The 22,385-nt window shown below is 38.8% G+C and overlaps 1 protein-coding gene across 2 annotated transcripts in view; it reads left to right on the forward strand.

Moving 5' to 3' along the window:
- Positions 1-22,385, forward strand: part of LOC137278580 (uncharacterized) — a 38,849-nt gene that overhangs the window by 7,888 nt on the left and 8,576 nt on the right. Inside the window, exons 1-12 of one of the 2 annotated variants that reach the window (XM_067811040.1) lie at positions 382-502; positions 9,662-9,817; positions 10,198-12,497; positions 12,903-13,073; positions 13,655-13,804; positions 14,400-14,480; positions 14,698-14,779; positions 15,477-15,553; positions 15,786-15,923; positions 16,175-16,309; positions 17,113-17,258; positions 18,065-18,224. In XM_067811040.1, the coding sequence (XP_067667141.1) occupies positions 9,733-9,817; positions 10,198-12,497; positions 12,903-13,073; positions 13,655-13,804; positions 14,400-14,480; positions 14,698-14,779; positions 15,477-15,553; positions 15,786-15,923; positions 16,175-16,309; positions 17,113-17,258; positions 18,065-18,224 (3,525 nt within the window). In that variant the 5' untranslated portion in view covers positions 382-502; positions 9,662-9,732. Of the gene's footprint in view, positions 1-381; positions 503-9,661; positions 9,818-10,197; positions 12,498-12,902; positions 13,074-13,654; positions 13,805-14,399; positions 14,481-14,697; positions 14,780-15,476; positions 15,554-15,785; positions 15,924-16,174; positions 16,310-17,112; positions 17,259-18,064; positions 18,225-22,385 lie in introns of those variants that run through there. The other variant, XM_067811039.1, reaches the window with a different exon arrangement.

Raw genomic sequence — 22,385 nt, forward strand, 5'->3', positions numbered from 1 at the left:
AACCTCCTTTATCGGGAGAAGTCAGTCTGTGTATACTGTGAGCCACCATTATCAGAACTATTCCACCTGTATATTCTGCAAATCTATTTAATTAGGATAAATCAACCTGTATATACATTAAACCTTATTAATCAGGACATGGTAGTCTGTATATACAGTAAACCTTCTTATTGAACACAAGTCAGTTCTGTATATACAGCAAGTCTCCCTAATGAGTCCATCTGTGTATCAGCAGTGTGTGTCAGTGTTCTCCCATATCAATCTCCTGGCATCAAACCTATTCAAACTCCACAATCAGCTCCATTAAGAAAGGTGTCGAGTTGCACTGGGGGTCATGTGAGCTGACGTAGAGGAAATCTTGACATCTCCACATGAACCCGCAGTTGGAAGTGGAACAGCTGACTGGTTGACTGGTGTATGAATGTTGCACCAACTGTAGGAAACACCATTGATCGTGGTGGTAGTAACTGCCAACACAGTGCAGGATTTACTTACATCCAGGGTAAGTCGCCATGACAAACTTCATTATCTTGATTTGCTTTGTTTTTAATGAATTGTGATAATTCAAAGCATCCCTAAACAGTGTCTGTCTCGTATATAAGAAAAAGAATAAATAAAAAATTACATTTTAGTTAGTTGTTAGAACAAAAACACTAAGTCATAATTGCACCCCCTTTTTCCTATAAATATTGTTCACTTGAAAATTTGCCAAACTATTAATCATGGTGATAAGCATGTCATAATCTTTGGAAACATGTTTCTGCTTAATCCAAGTACTGACTGCTTTTATCCATAACAAGCTTCCAGTCGATTAAACAGGTCAAGGGTGTATGCTTTTACTTGTCAAGTTCTGTGGTTTGATCAGTAGGGTCCATCAGTAGGTGTGTTGCACTAACAGATATCCACAGACAGGTGAGTAACGGTGCCATCAACAACAACAACAACAACCCTGTTCATCACCTACTGATTAGGTGTCTGAAATATAATGTTAGGTCAGGTCAGCTTGCAGCCACTAGTCACACAGTGTTTCAGATCTCAATCTGTGCTGTAATCCGTACATCATGAAAACTGTCAAGATGTCATGAGTCATGAAAACTGTTCCGTGAAGCTGAGCATGAGTAGTATTGAGGTAAATAAAAACATAAACAAGTGAAGCAAAAATCATGAAAATAACATTTCATTTATTTCTGTTAAGACTTTGAAAGGTTAATGATTTTTAAATAATGATTATGCATATGACACAAAAGGTTAAAGGACACCACTGTTTCAACACTGCATATCATTTTACAGTATATTGGATAATTGGACATATTGCAGATTTTGTGGATGAGCATTGTGCATACATGAGAAAGTAGCTTCTCGTCTTTACACACTTTCAACACAAACTGGTCATGGAGTATTATTGTGGTCAAAGCAATTACATTTAAATCTCAATTTCAGTATCACCCAAACATCCATAACAGTCAATATTGCAAAATGAGAAGAAATGTAGTTAAATTCTTAACAATTTACGGTGCCTGTACAAACTTGCTAATTTGAGCTGTATGGAATATTGTGTTTATTTTTCTTATTTTGTACATGTAATATAATGCTAAACGATAACATACCATTTCCATTCAGTGTCCGGACCCAGGAATGGTGTCAGAATGGTGTCAAGATATTTCCAGCAACTGATTGCTGATTGCATATGATTTACATAGCTTTTAGGATTGGTCTGGTCAAAAAATGTATTAATGATCTTTTTGATGAATCTTTTATTAGGCAATGTTATGTTGGCATTTTACTCACACAGTCTAACAACAACCAGACCTTAAATTAAAGTTTAAACTGCAAATTGGACATATGATTTTTAACGTTTTAACTAATGATCAGTTGTGAATATATTTCATGAATATCAGAGTCAGCAGATAATGTATATTATTTCTGTTGTTGTTTGACTTGTACAGGATGTGTTTACATTGCAATCAGTGGTGGATAAGGCTGATGAGAGTGACTGGTTCAACAGTGTATACTAATCACTTACACATGTTTGCGTGTTTCTGTGACAGTCACCAATCTGTTCCAGTTTCTCCACAGTAATTACACATGATAGTGTCTCTTACGTCTCCTGCTATGTGTTATATAAACAGTTACATCTTACTTAGACTGTATAGTGTATTATATACTAGGCACATAAAGAAACTGTGCATTGTCAAAATATTATCCCAGTTGATAAGTATGATAACGATGACAAAGGTACAACTTTAATGGAGGGATCATGAAACCATAACAAGTAGGGAGAATTTCAATTGAAAAGTCAATTACAATGATGTCAGGAGTCCACAAGTGGGACAAGGCTCGAACGAGCATGTCACAAGCTGAGTAATAGGTATGTCCACCATTGGCATTGAGAACAGCAGTGCATTGATGATGCATAGAGCCTATCAAATGTGCAAGGAAGGCTTGTGGGATGTCACGCCAGATTCTCTCAAGTTCTGTTGCAAAGTCTAGGATGTTATCTGGAGGATGAGGAAGACGGCGTAGACGTCAATTGATCTCATCCCAAACATGTCAGGGAGAGATCCAGTGAATTTATAGGCTAAGGCATTAAGTCAACGTTGTGGTGCTGCAAGAAATCCATAGCAACCCTTGCCATATGAGGGAGGGCATTGTCCTGTTGAAATGTTAAACCCAGGGCCATGACGTTGCAGAAAAGGAATTGCCACAGGTTGAAGAATGTGATCCCTGTAGCCCACACCAGTTAAGTTGCCCTCAACAATCACCAAAGGAGTTCTTTGGCGTGCTGTTATTCCACCCCAAATCATCACAGAACCACCACCAAAGCGATTCCTCTCCATGACACTGACCTGTGCATAACGTTCTCCCAAGCGTCTATATAAGGCACGTTGACGTCCTCCACTATGTGAAATGTTAAACCTGGAGTCATCTGTAAAAACAACATTTCTCACCAAAACAAGGTTCTGGGAACATGATTTCGGCACTACATTCGGCATGCTTGTCAATGACATTGTGTCAGGATAGGTTGTATGGTGGAATGTCATGGTCAGATCCTGTGATGATGTAAACGTTGTTGAGCTGTGTTGGAGTGAATACGGCGAAGTAATGGGATGGTCCAGGCAGTCATCACTGCAGTCTGAAACCTGTGTCAAAGATGGGTCACCCATATTTATCTGTCCTCTCTTGGCGTTGTTACACATGGATGTCAATGATGTCATTCGTGGTCTAGTAGCATCTCACCAGTGCAGAAATAGTCTTCCGGTGGCAGTGGACATGTGCAGCTACTTGTCATTGAGACATTTCCCTACAGACCATCCCAATGGCCTCATGAAATTGTGCAGATGTTAACCTTGGCATGCTATGTGTTTAACAGCCGTTTAACTTTTTGAATGATTGCAAGCACTGGGGTTAAGCTTTTCAAAGTGACAGTATTGTGTAGCATTCATTTGCTTTGTCTCTCTTTTGTGGAATGCACGTGCAACAACATATTGCATGTCTCAATTACGAAACCACTGACGGACGTGTCATGGAACGTGGCATGTGCATGCATGCTTGATGCATGTGACTAATCTCAGAGTTTAAATCCTTATGTGTCTACACTGGTTTGATAAATTTAGAGTTTAAATTTTTGTATGCACAGTTTCTTTATGTGTCTTAGGTTTATAAACCACTACTATTTACTTAGATGTACAGTGTATCATATAAACCACTACTATTTACTTAGATGTACAGTGTATCATATAAACCACTACTATTTACATAGATGTACAGTGTATCATATAAACCACTACTATTTACTTAGATGTACAGTGTATCATATAAACACTTACTATTTACTTAGATGTACAGTGTATCATATAAACACTTACTATTTACTTAGATGTACAGTGTATCATATAAACCACTACTATTTACTTAGATATACAGTGTATCATATAAACCACTACTATTTACATAGATGTACAGTGTATCATATAAACCACTACTATTTACTTAGATGTACAGTGTATGATATAAACCACTACTATTTACTTAGATGTACAGTGTATGATATAAACACTTACTATTTACTTAGATGTACAGTGTATTATATAAACCACTACTATTTACTTAGATGTACAGTGTATCATATAAACCACTACTATTTACTTAGATGTACAGTGTATCATATAAACACTTACTATTTACTTAGATGTACAGTGTATTATATAAACCACTACTATTTACTTAGATATACAGTGTATCATATAAACCACTACTATTTACATAGATGTACAGTGTATCATATAAACCACTACTATTTACATAGATGTACAGTGTATCATATAAACACTTACTATTTACTTAGATGTACAGTGTATTATATAAACACTTACTATTTACTTAGATGTACAGTGTATCATATAAACACTTACTATTTACTTAGATGTACAGTGTATCATATAAACACTTACTATTTACTTAGATGTACAGTGTATCATATAAACACTTACTATTTACATGGATGTACAGTGTATCATATAAACCACTACTATTTACATAGATGTACAGTGTATCATATAAACCACTACTATTTACTTAGATGTACAGTGTATCATATAAACCACTACTATTTACTTAGATGTACAGTGTATCATATAAACCACTACTATTTACTTAGATATACAGTGTATCATATAAACCACTACTATTTACATAGATGTACAGTGTATCATATAAACCACTACTATTTACTTAGATGTACAGTGTATCATATAAACCACTACTATTTACTTAGATGTACAGTGTATCATATAAACACTTACTATTTACTTAGATGTACAGTGTATCATATAAACACTTACTATTTACTTAGATGTACAGTGTATCATATAAACCACTACTATTTACTTAGATGTACAGTGTATCATATAAACCACTACTATTTACTTAGATGTACAGTGTATCATATAAACCACTACTATTTACTTAGATGTACAGTGTATTATATAAACCACTACTATTTACTTAGATATACAGTGTATTATATAAACCACTACTATTTACTTAGATATACAGTGTATCATATAAACCACTACTATTTACTTAGATTTACAGTGTATTATATAAACGCTTACTATTTACTTAACTTGTTCATTGTACAGTCAAGTATCAGCAAACTGTCAGATTAATGTTGAACTAAACAAATGAGGCTAAATTACATCAATTCGTTACCCACAAAAGCATTGATTAAAGCCAGTTGTTGGATACATGGAGGTCAGATTAATGAGACTTGACTTTATTACATAAACTGTTCACTGCATTACATAAACTGTTACTGTTTACCTAAATTGTTCACTGCATTACATAAACTATTATTTATCAATTAAAAGGCTCTATTTAAGGACATGAAGCTTACTTGCACCTGGTGGAACCTAAGGTAATGACAAGATTGCTCCCTGCTGCTCAATGATAACAAACACTTGAGTTTGGGTATTTGCGACTTAGAACATCATTTTCACCAAGTTATACTGAGTTTGATAAGGTCATTTTGCCTTGCTTCACAACATGTCAAGACAAGCAAAGTAACATCTAGTTTCTGTCTGTGACCCATCAGCTCTAAGCCACCACCATTCTGTTTTCCCACTGAAGTCGGAGTTCTTTTACCAGCCAAATGTTAATGTGTTGGGTATATATGAGGGTATATTTTGCAGCTGCAGGTTGCACTGATGCAATTTGTCAATGCTTAACCTATTTGTCTAAAATATAACACTATAAATATGACTGAACTGATCACTGTTTTAAGTAAGGTAAGTCTGTATGCAAAGTAACATATCAGTTATGATATTTACCTGCTATTGTGTCCACTATAATAGATAATATTGTCGCTCACAGTTTATCTTAAGTTATACACAGTATGATATAACTGGTCTCCTTCTACTAAGAAATTCTGATCATCAGTGTGTATATGTGCCAGGTTTTGTACGTTTGAAGCAATAATGTCCATACTTCAAACAGACAGGTTACTATTTAACCACAGTTTGAAAATCTACATTAACATAATCTTATCTTGGTGTGGTCCTCACATTTGCACACTGACTGCTGAACATGCTAGTTGCCAGATTACTCCTTGACTCTGATACTTCAGACTTCACCTGTTTCACAGCTGAAATATGTCTGTCTCTGGCATGCCTTTACAAACATTTTGATAACTCCGTATTTTTTTTCTGTCAAGTCATAATAAACATAACAACCCGTTTCTTCTCCTGTAGGAATCTAAAAACATTATAATGTTTTTTGATTCTCCAGTATGTCTTTATAAACATTATTTCCTGCCGATTCAAGGCCAGGGCGTATTAAGACAAACCTCTGTAACTATTTCTATTTCATACCTTGTTTTGCCAAACCATGGTAACTAGATATGCTTCTATTTCATACCTTGTTTAGGCAAGGCTGGTAACTAGACATGGCTTCTACATCAGGCCTGGTTCAGGCAAACCATTTTAAATCTTGATCACACACAAGCAGATTAACATTAGTAGCATGAAGTGGTACTTAACTTCTTTTGAGTAGTATAGGGGGCATGAATTGATTTGAAAAGTAACTTGCCAGAAGGACTAGTTAAATAAAAACTTTGCCAAGCGACACGATACTTTACTGGCACTGCGAAATATCAATATCAAAATGCACATTGGTCAGAACTGGTGTGACGATTGGTAATTGAAACTGGTACGCTATTGTCACTCCTTGGAAGCAATATAAATCAAGCAAACATAAAAACTGAGATTAAAGTTACATGTTACTTTTGTATTTTAAAGGTTGCTAACCTCTTTTGTGCAACACTATACAGCAATCTTTGTGTGACAAGAGATAACAAATATCATGAAACTTTTGAGGACAGACTTTTAACACCATAAAAAATGTCTTCTTCATATTTCATATATTAAATATAGATCAAGTTATCTGAGTTTTTCAGCTGCCAGTCGGGATAGATTTAACAATATACTCTAAGTTATCACATCATGTCTCGGGAAATACCGGGTTTTATCGGTCCCGAGTAAGGTTGTATTCCCTGAGCCTCCAGCTCCAGCCTTCAGCTCCAGCCTCCAGCTAAGGGAATACAACCTTACGAGGAATACAACCTTACGAGGGACTGATAAAACCCCTTATTTCCCGAGACACGATGTGATAACGCATTCATCTAGCTGAATGTTTTCACTAAATCAAAACAAAACAACACGCATCGAATCGACTTGCTGCCATGTTGACACCAGCTGATCGTTTGACCTCAATGCACTGCACGTTACTAAAGGCTTGTCGATGCACTCTTTTCTCACTTCGCGTCATCACCGAGGCGTAGCGGGGTGATATGACTTTCGCAGCGGGAGTATATGACTTTTATACTCCCGCTGGCGGATCGTGATGGATGTACATGGTGTTTTATCAGAGTCGTGTGGACCAATCAAAACTCGACATTCTTACATGAAGCTAGATAATAGTATTACTAGCCTGATTCATAGTTTCCTAGTCAGCTATAGCATGTGGCTGGTCGGCCAGTAGGTATTTCAAACGTTGACAGTGACAGTGGGGTAGCTGATTGGTTTGCTTGTCATGCTGAAGACTAGGGCATAATTCATCATATGGGTACAATGTGAAGCCCATTTCTGGTGTCCCCTGACTAGATATTGCAGGAATGTTAGTAAAAGTGGCATAAAACCAAACTCACATGGATTTCTGGATGAGGACAGGTACTGACAATATGACATTCTACTTCCATGGGGCTAATTAAATTAAACTACTGCCAAATGAGAAGGAACAAGATCCAAATGGTTTGAAAAACTACCTTCACCATCATCTAACATAGTGCTGACACCAGGTGTTTGAGAAATAGCTATACATATCATATTTTCCTGTAGTCTATATATGTTTGAAGTTTTCCATGATAAATTAAAACTACTGTACTGTATGACTGACATTCACCGATATCATTCATGTTTCTGAGGCACTGGAAGCACAAGGCAAAGAATATGTAATTGTATCTGACAACTTTGGACAAATGCTTCGGTTGATATTTCAGTAATATAATCCTAACTTTCATTTGTTGTGTATTTCAATAATACAATCCTACCTTTCATTTGCTGTAGTAGGTAGATAGATTGAACATTAACTTCCATATCATTATTTGAACCGTAATTACTATTTTCTTACTTGACTTACCCATTCAAATTAGTGGCAAGCTCCAAAATATCAAATGGTCACATTTTATATACTATTGTCATCATTATGCATTGTTCTGAAATGGAATTAATGAAATTTTGATTTGTACAATTTACAAAAATAATGGAACAGTCTATATGGTGTTTTGTTATAACTGCATCATCACATATTTTAGTAAGATGAGCAATGATGACAGATCGTGGGTTTCAATACTGGACCCACCTACGTCTGAGTTGCTGTGTATGTCATCACTGCTTCTGTGTGAGTGCTCCATCAGCTCCTGGAGATGTGTATGCTTACTAACAGGGAAACAGTGCTGTCATCACCTGTAGCCAGGGAGCCTCTGATGCTGTAACCCAGCCTTAGCTGAGACAGGTAAAGACACCATGGCACACTTCAGCAGATGGGCTTTGTTGCCTTAGCGTCAGGTTTCCTGGCTCAATGACTGGAGATGATCTGGTTATGAAACACGTTAGCATGGATCACAAACTAGAAATGGCTTCTGAAATTGCAATTACAAGGTTGTGATGATGTGCTTGATAAAGGCAGCACTGCCCTGGTGGTTTCACCCCTGCTTAATGATGGCAAACCCAGTGGCAACTATATACAACCCACATGATTGATGTACAGACCTACAGAAAGAGATAATTACATGGGCATGAGAACTTTAGCATTTCCCGAGCTGGAGAAATGCAGGTTAGTTTGTGGATTAGCTGCCTATACCACACTCAGCAGTACTCAAGATGCACGAAGGCTTGGCCAGTGATTGATATCATGACCCCATGCAAATAACATACAGTCAAGCAAGACAACTAGCCTGACCATCGGATCTGTTTAGTGTATCATCCAAAATTGGAGCTGGAGTGTCCACAATACATCAGCAATATCAAGGTCGGGTTTCCAGCATCACAATAGTAATCACGTGCTGGGATGTATGCATCACAAACAGCAGTTATGTGCTACTATTTCCATTTGCAACAGCAATCATGTCCTGGGGTGTACACATGACATGTCATGTGCCAAATCTGCATAACAAAATCAGTCATGTGACTGATTCTACCTCATCAATTGTGTCTGGTGGTACATTCATAATACCCCAAATAAAATATTGCAGTAAATAATTATTCATTGTAACATTTATTTTAGGGGTACAACATATTTCATATCCTTCACTCATACATCTTAGTTCACAGTCATTACAAAATTACTCATTGGTTTACCGTTGTTGTGCCATACATGAAATATTGATCTGTGATGTGTAGGCATGTTACTGAGGAAACATCCTATTTCTGATGGCCTCCATAGGTGTGCTGTATTGCTTTACCATTGTCTACTGACACCAGTGATCAACTTTTTTTACTGGAGTTTAGACGTTTGAACATGGTCACAAGACAGCTGTGATACTACTGCTAGGAACATGAAGCTGGCATTTACAAGTGTGAACATGTTTAAATATTTGGCTTTACAGAAGACATGGCTCCATAAAGACATACCCAATGGAAGCAGCCACAATGGACAGACTGCTGTTATCATCTAGTGATGGGAAAGCTATCTATGTCTTCCACTGACCAACGGCAACTCTTCATGGAGTTCAGAGGCACTACAATTCTGTTGATTTTTGCAGGTACACATATAGACTTCACATGGTAATTCTCCCGTTGTCTCACTATCAACAAATATGTTGAGGCAATCTGTTTAGTGACATACAAAGTAAGGCAGGAGTATGGCTAACATTACAACTTAATTCAATGATTTATGTAACATATGGTGGTCCCATTCTCCTATCAAGGAGATTCCACAAGAATAAACTTTCTTGAGTGTAGTACACAAGATCTTGGATCCTCAGTGATTGCTGATTCAAAGTTCAGAACAACACTGATAATGATTCTAGGTATCACAGCGCCATACCCCTGCCTCTGGTTTTATCAAATGTCTAAAAGAATTAACACCTGTTACTTCAGGGTTTTTTCCCAACATTATGCTGTAAAATTACATTTGTTTCAGCCTTGGTAGCACTACTAACTCTCCCGACCTGCCATGCCACTGTTCAGATGCCCTTAGCACTGGTGGAAAACCCAACAGGGACTGGAGGCGAGGTGATCCCCGATGCAATGCTGGAGGAGAACAATGCTAATGGCGCCAATCTCCAGACAGCAGGCAATGATGGGTCAGAGGAGCACATCCTTAACAACCCAAATCCCCAATCAGCAGGACACGGTGGATCAGAAGAACACATCCTTAACAATCCAAATCCCCAATTAGCAGGTCAGGATGGATCAGAAGAGCACATCCTGAACAATCCAAATCCCCAATCAGCAGGACAAGCTGGATCAGAAGAGCACATCCTGAACAATCCAAATCCCCAATCAGCAGGACAAGCTGGATCAGAGGAGCACATCCTTAACAATCCCAACTCTCAAGGGGGTGGGGACCATGAACACAATGAACACATCCTTGAGCAGCCTGTGGCTGGCATCAGCAATGTTGAGGAGACAGACAGTGGCATCCTTGGGGCTCCTCAGTATGTGCATGCGACTGACATGCCACAGATCGACCACCAGACGCTGAGTATCAGGCCACTGAAACCTACCACCCAAGCTGTCCTCCTGGCTCCCACCCCAACCAGGAACATGTCTGAAGTGGGGAACAATACCGACGTCATATCTGTTGATGTGAATAACACATCACAAGGGAGATCTAACAGCAGCCAGGAAGTCCCACCAAGACCAACATTCCATGACATCACAAACAATATTCTGCATTCCTCACAGTCCCAATCTGTGTCAACTCATTATGTATCTTCAAATCTGATGGCTACAAGAGTAATAGTAGATGAAAGTTTCACTATGGTGACCAGTTTACCTGATATTCTCATTCCTCAACCAGATTCCAATCTGAAACTGACCTCCAGACCAGTAATTGATGAAACAGAAACAGTCAGCCCAGCAACATCAACTGGTCTTCCTCTGGCGGCAAGTGAGCAGGGTGTAGTTGGTTCCAGAGTGATACCAGACATCACAGTACTAGAAGCTATGTCTTCACACATTACTTTTAGTTCAGTTCATGCAGGCATGAGTCCATCAGACAATGTTTCTCTAATATCCTCAACATCAGTGACTGATGAAACAGACACAAAAAACATGAAACAAGACAAACAACCAGCTACTGCTACATATCTCTTCTCAGATGGACATGCTGAAACCTCCAGTACTGTGCTTCTGTCCAGGTCAGTCGTGGGTGAACAGACAGTATCTGTCCAGGATATAGCCCCATTCCCCAGCATCAGCAGTGGAGAGTCAAGTTCCAGTTCTCTGACCACCTCCTCGATGTTGCCCAACTCAACAGCAGAGACATCCTCCACATCAACTTCTGCTGCTACACCTGCAGAACCTGTTGTTATCACCCTACCATCTGTATCTCATGAGATTGTGATTCAGAAGAACTCAACCTTATCTGTTGTGACAACAACTGCTGCCAGCACTGTAGCAACAGCAATAGGTACCCAATCCACCACAGTTGGCCCCAGTGTTTCCACAGGCACATCTTCCAAGAGACCTACAACAAAGCTGAGTACATCTTCCCCTCCTACAACACTTTTAGTCAGTCTGTTGAGGAGTAGATCAACACCCAGAGGAACCACCTCTTCATCATCGACAGAAGCTCATAACACCACTGGAACCACAATTGTGCCAGTAACCACAGTCAGACTTCAATCCACCACCAAGCGAAATGTAAAGCCTCAGCATGGAGACTCTGATACCAACACAACATCCAGTAACAATGGCACAGCACTACCAGAGTCTACCACTGGTAATGGTTCAGGCAACCACAATAGGAAGAAGACACAGGCACCTAACGCAGGAGTAACCACACGACCAACAGTTACTTTCAACAGTACATCAGAGAGTCTGTCTTTGTCTACAAAGGTTTCCACTACTGTAAACATCAATACCACCTCTTATCACCATGTTTCTCCATCTACAGAACCTCCAGTGTTTGCTCAGGTGAAGCTTAAGATGTCATGGCAAGACTTCTGTCCCAAGGAGAGAGTGTTCCGAGCAGATCTGAAGGACATCTTCCATGAGAAAGCTGGTCGGGATGTGACAACTGAACAAATAACCTTGATGAATATTCAACGATATGAATGTTACGACCTAATGGCAGCTGAGATGCCAGATGATATCATCATCAGTTTCTATCTGGTTGACATAACTGGAAACTATGACAGACGACTCACCATAGCCTGTGCCAGAGTTGTCATTCAAGGTTTCAGCTCCAAGGTGGAATCATTCTTCAAGGACAAGGTTAGTCTTCATTCATATCTCATCTCACTACTTACAAAATATCTATTCCTGTATAACAGGATGCAGTTAAAGGCATGCTTTGGCCCAGTCTGTTCCTGCCTAAAAATGTAACTCAGTCATTCATTTCAAAAGTCTGTCTATACGGTATACTTTCTCTACCAGAAATACTACATACAAACATTTGTATAGTGCCAATATCAAGTTCAACTGCTCAAAGGTGCTTTGTTTTCAATCTCAACACCCAGGGGATCATGCAACAGATTTAACCTGTCACCATAGTTTCACATACCATGCATTACATTAAAGACCTTTGAGTAGTAGAAATGTGCAGGTTGGAATAAACTACTATAGTTTGGCACTGTGATATTTAGCGACTGATTTCACTCCATTGGGGCTTGTCTGCAGCTTCTGGAGGTCAGACTTAACACTGACCAACCATCGGAAGAAAACCATGTCACCCAGGCACCCAAAGAGAAGGGGAGAGAGAGCTTGTTTGCCATGGAGCCTGGTATTACTATCGCTATAGTTATTGCCTCAGTGGGAGGAGTTTGCTGTGTGGCTCTCATCATACTACAGGTGGGCAGATAGCAGGTCACTTTGGATTCAGTGATGTACTTAAGGTAGGCAGATAGCAGGTTACTTTGGGTTCAGTGATGTACTTGAAGTTGGCAGAAATCAGGCTACCTTTGGTTCAGTGCTGTAGGCAGATAGGAACAGGTCTGCTCAGGTTCAGTCATGTACTAAAGGTAGGCAGATAGCAGGTCACATGGGTTCAGTGATGTACTTATGGTAGGCAGATAGCAGGTCACATGGGTTCAGTGATGTACTTATGGTAGGCACAGGTCACTTTGGTGTCAGTGATGTAGGAAGACAAGAAGAGGTCTGCTCAGGTTTAGTGATGTACTAAAGGGAGGCAGATATGAGACCTTAGATTAAAATGTGACCTACTGGAGCCTCACTTTTGATGAGTAAAGCCATGTCTGTTCTGCAGCTATGGAACCCTCTAAGGTCCTAAATATCCTTACAAGCATAGTGATTGTTACAAATCACATGAATAGTTTCAGTTTGTGAAAGAGGTTGTAAACTTGTCAGACTGAAGTTTCCCTTTTGAAGATGTCTCCTGTTTAGTATTTTGCAGCATTTGATCCCTTTTCCAGATAGTGATGCGTAACCGCAACAAACGGGTGTACCTGCCGGACTCACGTCACCCTTCCTTCACCAGCATGGACTCCATAGCTCTGGCATCTGTCACCAAGTCTCGACCCAACAGTGGCCTGTTCAACCCCGGCATGGACCCTTCAGAGATGGTAAGACTTCCTTCACAGTCAAGTGGATAGACTGGACAACAGAAGATTGTTTGTTTGATCCGCTGCATTATCATACCAGAATATCTAAGGAGATCATCAATCATCTGTAACCAATAAAATTGTAACAGGGATTGGTGAGCTGTGGCACTGAGGGCAGCATTACAAAGATCTGGAGATGTATTACTGTCAATATTTCTCATCTTTCTAAAGGTGCATTAGTATCAATATTTGTCATCTTTAATCAATGTATTGATGTCAATATCTCTCATTTTTCATTAGAGGAACTGATGTTAATATTTTCAGCAACCAGTATTCTTATGTTTGTAGTACCAAAAGTTACAGAGTTATGAAAGATGCATTGATGTCCAACATTTCCAAGTTACAGAGATTTACTGATGTCAAATGTTTCTAATTTATGAAGGATGTACTCATGTCAAATTTTTCAAAGTTACAAAGGATGTACTGATGTCAAACATTTTAAAGTTACAAAGGATGTACTGATGTCAAATGTTTCTAAGTTACAAAAGATTTACTTTATGTCAACCATTTCTAAGTTATGAAAAATGTACTGATGTCAATCATATCCACGTTTCAGGCAGAGCCATCATTCCCAGTGAATTTTGCTGGCCTTGCCAATAGATGCCTGGAGCCAGAGGTGCTGAAAGAGGAATTCCAGGTACTTTACTGAAGATCCAGATACCTATAGTAGTACCCCATTAAATCTCCACATTCATAATGGATTAGTGAGGTAGCTTGACCTGTACCTCCTATCTGACCTTTCTTTAATGTTTCAAGAATGACTGTTAAGTTGTTTGAATTAAAGCTACACCCATAATTCCCTGTGGTGCTGACCTCCAGTAATCCAATGTCAATACAGTCTGTGTTGTGTGCAGTTTGTCCCGAACCTCACCCCCCGGCTGTCGACAGTTCCTGTTGGTGCGGAGGACAAAAACAGATATGCTAATGTCATACCAAGTAAGTGGACACAGTTTTCTTACCCCTATCTGATTCACATGTGTAAAAGATACACAGTTCAGAAAGATACTGCTTGGTATCATGAATTCATGTATTTAAGCCCCACTCTTAATAATGAAAGATGACCCCTTTGGTAATTATATTAAATATGCAATCATAAGGCCCATCTCTTAAATTCAGGAATCATACAATATGAAATGGACTTCCTCAACACTGTTAAAATTTATAGAATTATGGATCAACGTTGATGTCACTCAACAAATGGGTATAGCTGTGACATCATTTGGCATCCAACAAAGACAAAACATCTGGGTCAGATACATTTTTTTGAGGAAAGGGGTGCACACTCATGAGAAAATGGGGTGCACATTTCATTTTCTCGAGAGTTTCAATGGTCTTGTAATATACTTTCAGGACAAAAGGGGTAGGTGTTGGTGGGGTTGTGTATGTTTGCATGTGCGCACCCCTGTACCCCTCCTGTGGATCCTCCTATGAAACATGCAGTTATTTCATGACATTCTCACTGTAAAATGAGCATAGTTCTCAGATAGTACAAGCAAGGAAACACACACTTCACTTCATGGTGCAGTGAGTACAGAAATATGATTGTGTTCTTCGCCTACATTTCAAGGCAAACAGGAATATGCATATATTCAAAGGGCACATCTCATTTCAGTCTTGTGTTCATTTGTTTCAGTTCCTGAAACAAGGGTGAAACTGAAGAGGAGACTCAGCCAAGTTGCTTCGGATTATATCAATGCTAATTTTGTAACAGTACGTATGGCTGTATTGGAGGCATCACAAGCACTGAATAACAAAATGATTAAGTAGGGATTTAGTGCCCATTATACATAACATTCTAACAAATCAAGACATTTGATGCTCATACTATCAACCATTTGGTCAGATGTTTGATAGGCATTTAGAAGTTGGTTTGGATTGGTTTTGTATTGTTACTGACATAGCAATAATACTCACAGCAACTCTCATGTTGTTTTCTAACTAGGGCTACAATGACGACAAGCGGGCATACGTAGCGACACAGGCGCCTCTAGACTCCACTGTTGCTGACTTCTGGAGAATGGTCTGGGAGCAACAGTCACGTGTCATAATCATGCTAACTGCCATGGAGGAAAACGGCCATGTGAGTTGCTTGCTGAGTAGACAGCAGATTTCTTTTCATAAAATTCCCAGTAAAAATGAATAAAAAATACTTTTTATGTTTCTTAATTATTCAAATCATCTAAATATCTATAATATTTATTTATATTAAATGATCAACACATTATCTCACAACTAACACATGTCAAGGAGATAATATTGGCTGTGGAATTTGGATCTCCAAACAGTTAGTTGTGTTCTGTAATAATGTAGACTAACTGTCACTGTGTTCAGCCCAAGTGTGCCCACTACTTGCCTGACTGTCTGGGAGACTCCCTCCAGAGATACGGGGACTTCATGATTCTCCTGAAGAAGAAAGACGTGCACCAGGAATACATCATCTCCATACTGGAACTGAAGGACATTGAGGTGAAATCATGCAGCCATAATGATCTGGACACATTCAATGATGCAAATTTAACAGATGCCCCTAATACTCACTTGGGTCTGGTATGAAAAACAGTCAATGCACAGAAATCCACAGGTGATTTTATTCACTCAGTAACTTGGAAACTAAGGCATCACATTGCATATTATTGCCTTTTGGTTCAGGGTTCACCCTTGGACACAAGTTTAGATGCTGGTGACCCTATGGTTTATTATCTATGGGCCTCCATGCATACCATGGTTATCTCCCTTGTGTAGTGATGAGGTTTCCATATCCACAGTATAGTGAGTGGGTGAGTGAGTGGGTCAGTGAGTGAGTGGGTGAGTGAGTGAGTGAGGGAGAGAGAGAGAGTGAAGGAGGGAGGGAGAAAATGCATATTGGATTTATATACTCATCCGTGCACACTTTACTGTACAAATCTTGACTTGGTCAAGAAAAAGGTAAATTGAAATAGTACTCACATTTGTGGTAACAGTTAATGAGAACAGTGACATTTCAACCCATCAGGGGCCCTGATACCTTGGGTGTATGTAAAGTTTCATGCATTAGTGCTAATTAATTAATTAGAATATAAGTGAACTTTGAAATAATTCAGTAGACATAAAATGAAAAAGCCAGGGAGACGTTTAAAAATCATCACTGTTCTTATGAAACCAGTTATGAAATTAAGAATTTGGACATTGTGCACTAACTTTGTGAACAACATACATATGAAAACTTAATGCATATAAATGATCAAACTGGAATTGAGATAAAGCTAGATGTTTTTGACGTGTGTCGACAGAACAATCTGGTACGGGAAGTAAAGCACTGCTGGTACACTGCCTGGCCCCAACATGGCAGCCCAGAGCCTATATCCCTGGTGAAGTTCATCCTGGACACCAGGGTCTTCTACGAGGACAGTGGGGCACCGCTAATAGTGCACTGCAGGTAACCATGACAACAAGCTGATAATATTCACAGTCTACAAAATGAACTTAAATAATATTCTCTAAGATATTTTAAGATTTTTTTCACTGCGATGACCAAGGTGAAACTATAGCCCTTACTACACTGACGTTTGAGAAAAACGTTGCCCTCTATCTGTTTCTACAATGAGAACTTTCCTGACCATCTCAAGCAACTCATCTCTATGTATATGTACCCCAATTAGGTCTCTGATCCTCCTGTGACTATTGCCTCACCCAAGGCATATCCCCAATCCAACTGTCTGAATGAGCCTTCTCCTCCAAAAGAAATCAGGAACAGGTCTCCTAGAGATTCATGTGTTCACTGCTGCCTGTCTGTAACAGCTGAATTAACTATTTCCTTCCTCAATATTGTGACAGCACCACTGAGCATCTCTACGGTGGATATCAGGTGCTTAATAAATGCTTTATTATTCTTATTCTTATTTATCTTAAATCTTTGTTGGCAGTCCAAAAGTCTTTCCAGAGAATTTTTCTCAATAGTAGCATAACTGGCATGTTGGACCCTATCATCTGACCCTCAATCAGTCTGATGCCCCTTTTAGGATTGGCTGAGTTGTTCCATGCAGCTCCAGGTGTAAGCTGTACACCCTGCATGTACAGCAGCTGTAGATTTGTTCCATCATGTTAGCGAGATTTTACTGCCTCTTCACAAACCTTTTAAACAGTAGGGGAAGAAGCAGGTTAACCCACCATTATTGTTTTCTGTGTGCCTTGGTTCACAGGCAAGGTATTGCATGTCATTGTATTTCTGTTGTTCTTCATCAGCCCAGGAACAGGAAGAACAGGCACATTCATCGGGACTGATATCTGCATGAGGCAGTATGAGAATCTGCGTCTTGTTGATATTCTCCACACCGTGTACCGTCTACGGAAGGAGCGTGCTGGATCAGTGCAGACCAAGGAGCAGTATACACTGATATATAATGTAAGTAGAAGCCACACATAAAAGTATTGTCTCTAGGCAGGTGTGCAATCTCAGAAATATAGTAATGACAGAAAGATTTTTCTGGAAGCAAAATTCTATGTCAGATACATACAAAATACAACTGGGAACAAATTACTGTATATACTTCTCTAGTTAATTTAAATATAGATAAATTCAGATGTTGGAGTAACTGAAACATGTGAATTTGATCGTGCTGTGGTGGTAAGAAATGTGATCAGTGTTTGGACAGTGCACAACTTCATATCCCCATTTTTACATCAGGTATTGCAAAAATTAATCAAAGTGAGTCTCTACCTTTCACAAATATACAGGCCAAAGTGAATCCATATGAAAGGTTTATCAGGTAGATTCTGTCAGGAGTGACACACTACCCCTATTGTGAACCTCCTGCTTTGCAAACACTTACAGAAAATATCACAGGAAAATTGAATTGTTCCTTTGCTATTTTCTAGTTTACATCACCACATTTCTTTTCAATGCTGATGATGAAAACTGGAATATGTTAAAGGAACCCTTGAATTTTTATCATTATATTTTTATTTTAAGATATTCACACAGCGTACAAATGTGTACAAGGTGACTAGTGCTTGCTCAAGGTGCTGACATATATTTCCCTCAATAAATGAATGCCAGCATCATTGGTCCATCATATTATCAGTCTCAACTCCCTGAGGAGTATACAACTCTATACAATTTTCCTGATGTGCATACAGTTTTCAAAAAAAAGGAAGAAATATCACACCATTTATGTTATGCCTCAGATTCTGGACATAACCCTATTGTTATGTGATATATTTTTCTTGGAAACACAACAACTGAAAAACGTTAACAGTACTACTATGGAGCAGCTCAACTGGATCATACTTTCAAAGGATATAAATTGGTGTCAGCATTGATATTTGGGCTGACTAAAGAGTCAATTAGAATTAGGATTTTTAAAATGAAGCTTGTGTTGTCGATAATATCATAAAAAAGTATTGTAATTAAAGCTTTTACTGACACACACATAACATATTTTCATATATGGACTGTTTCTAAATTATGTTAAAAACAATGTTTTGTCAGTAATCAACACAAACATGTTTCTCCACTCTTCCATGATGTAAAATGTTGATTTCTCATGGAGAATTTTTTTTCTTTTATGATCAAACTAACTTCTCTGATATTTAGTCAATGATTATTGATCTCTACAACAATAGCCATCCCAAACTGTTTTTCAAAACTTTGAAAAACTAACAGTAATTGTATGTCAACATAACAGGAAACAAACATTCCAAAGTTCAGTCTCAGTCTCTCAGTTTCAGAAATAAATTACATGTAGTTAAAAGCATGGTCTAAACTGTGTCAATGTTTTAAATATACTTTCATTCATGTGAGCATTTAATCTTGTGAACTTAAGTTCAACATATAATTTCAAATGTGAAATATGATGTACCTGTATCAGTGGTACACACAGGTAAAGACTATAAACATTACATCATTGCTGCTGCATCTCATTTCACCTGCTAATTTCCTTTAAAAGCAATACCTGTCACATCACAGTTTATGCCTGACAATTTATGCGTCACAGTTTAGACAGAATTAATTGTTTCTACCTATGATGCAAGACTTAATGCTGTTCAAAACAAGATCTGACAGGAGGCACTGCCCGAGGACACACCTCTTCCAAAATTCTATAAAAACTGATTAACCAGTGAAAACATAGTACCTGTACTGCAGTGTATTTTAATTTTATTGCAGCACCATGAGCAGACACTGGAGTTTTTTTGCACATTACAAATCTACTGTATTATTGTTATTATGTTTTACAGATTAAGATAGAAATGCAGCAATGAGGGTTCAAGTGGTCCTGGTACAGTCAGGCCGGTAAGGCTCATCATCAGCTCAGGGCCCTTGCCCCCATTACACACAGCCCAGACAGTGAATGGGACTTCTCCCAGGAAACACTGCCTAGTCAAACTCACCTAGAACCTTTTGGAGAAGGCATCCAACACTGCAGCCTTCCGCATTACGTAGAATGTCAGAATGGCTGTGCTCCTGGTGGAGAACCTGGGCACTCTCCAGATCTGCACCGAGAGATCAGGAGGTACCAAACCAAGGGCACTGAGAACAATGGGGAACCTGACAGCAGTGTACTCTGGATGCAAGCGAGACATTTCAAAGGCGAGGCTTCATATTTATAATGCTTTTCCTGAATCTTGCCAATTGCATTGCTGTCAAAAGGGAAAGAAAATTGAAAAGAATGATATAAATCAATTCACTGGCTTTATCAAAAAGGACAAAAGCAGGTTTGTTGAATGGAATTCATCTCAGGCTGTATATTGGCCTATTCTAGAGAAGTTTGAAATCATCATTTTCCAGGACACCCTGGACATGTTCAAGGTCATACCATGGATGGACCTCGGAGTCAAAGCCACAGGCATGGTGGAGACAATAGTAAAAGCAGCAAGCCATGTCTTTTAAAAGTCACATGCAACCAAAATATCAAACAATATTAAAAACAGTTATAATTTATTCATGATAAATAAAATGCATTGCTGATTAAGAACAAACAAACTTATAAGCGTATAATTGCAAATCAAAAGTGCAATATTTTGTACTTGGGTTTACCTCCCTTGAACAAAGCAGCAATGATACTGAACCCAGTCATTGGCCACTGGTTAGCTGGCTCTTTGTTTATGGCTTATATGCCTCATAGGTGTTAATTTCAAATTGCATGTGGTCAAAGATTGAAGTATTGCCATATTGTCATTAGCAGACAGGCATGCAGACGCGTAGGTGTCAATAAATCAGGCATTGAGTTTTCTCTGTGACAGAGTCTGTTTATCACAATGAGGATGTTTATTATGTAACAAGCTGATTATTTACTTGTTTGTGTACACAACTAAGATTAGTCTACTGCTCATGACCTCATACTGCCATACTGTTTCAAGCTCTGTGAACCTATTCACTGCACATGTATTACGAGTGCAGTGCAGCATAGCTGTTGAACTCTGACTTCACAGCCATTTTGTCATTGCATTGTTTTCAACCTTATAGGTTGTGTTGGCATTTTTCATGATTTCTTTTGGTAAGTGCATTCCGAAAGGTATCAGAATTTCAAAGTTGTGTTTTACGTTGCATGTGACCTTTAAGATATGCTGTTTGTGCCAAGGAAGGGCATCCACTAACAACGTTTTGGACAGTCCCTGTGCATTCATTGCAAAGACGACATTTCGTATTAACCTTTTGATTAAGAATCACATTCTGATGACTGGGAAGTGACTGGTCTTGAGCAGCAAAAGGAAGCCCTCAGTTTCACATTTGAGACCAGCTGCATGTGTGTACACTGCATTGACATACAATGCAATAGGTTCTCAGAAAGCTTCTTCACAAAGTACAGATCCTGAGCAGACTTGGTTTACTCCCATCGCTGTACTATTCAGCAGTACATCACCATCAACAAAATCAACTTCAAATTTCAGATTATGTCCAACAACATTGGCATGCTTAAAACAGCAATGGAATTTCTTGCTTTCATTGTGAGACTTGATGTGCATCATCAGAGGATCATCCGATAAATAAATATGTGCAAAAGTACACAATAAAATTCTATCATGAAGAACCTAAACATTAATCAGACCCTGACCTCCAGAAATGATTAGCACAATTAATAGAGGAACTCTGTGGTGGGCTCTGTTATCAGACATGATCCTTCTGGTCAGGCAGTGAAGACTCTAGGTGTCTTGTTTTGTCCAATCTACTACTCCGAAGGAATAGGAAAGGACTGGCACAGCAAAAGTATTGGTGGCTTTGACTTTGTTTCGAGCATTTAACTCTAAACTACAGATTTTCTTTAAACAAGATTTATACTCAAGTTTATCTTGAATCTGGTCATTCAGGAGCTTGTCCCGAAGTTGCATTCCAAGATAGTTGTAGGCCTGATCTTCCACAAGATGCTCAATAACTACTCACCCTTCTAACTTGACTGATCCATCATTAGTTACCTTGCCATGTTTCAGATGAAGAGAATTACATTTGTCAAGGTCATATGTCATGCCAGTATCATTAGAAAATGATTCAACAAGGAGAACCTGCTGTGCTTTCAAATTGGTATCTCCTTAGTCAAGAAGCTTGATGTCATCCATGTAGAAGAGGTGT

This window comes from Haliotis asinina, chromosome 3 (assembly GCF_037392515.1).
Source record: "Haliotis asinina isolate JCU_RB_2024 chromosome 3, JCU_Hal_asi_v2, whole genome shotgun sequence".
Taxonomy (NCBI): Eukaryota; Metazoa; Mollusca; class Gastropoda; order Lepetellida; family Haliotidae; genus Haliotis; species Haliotis asinina.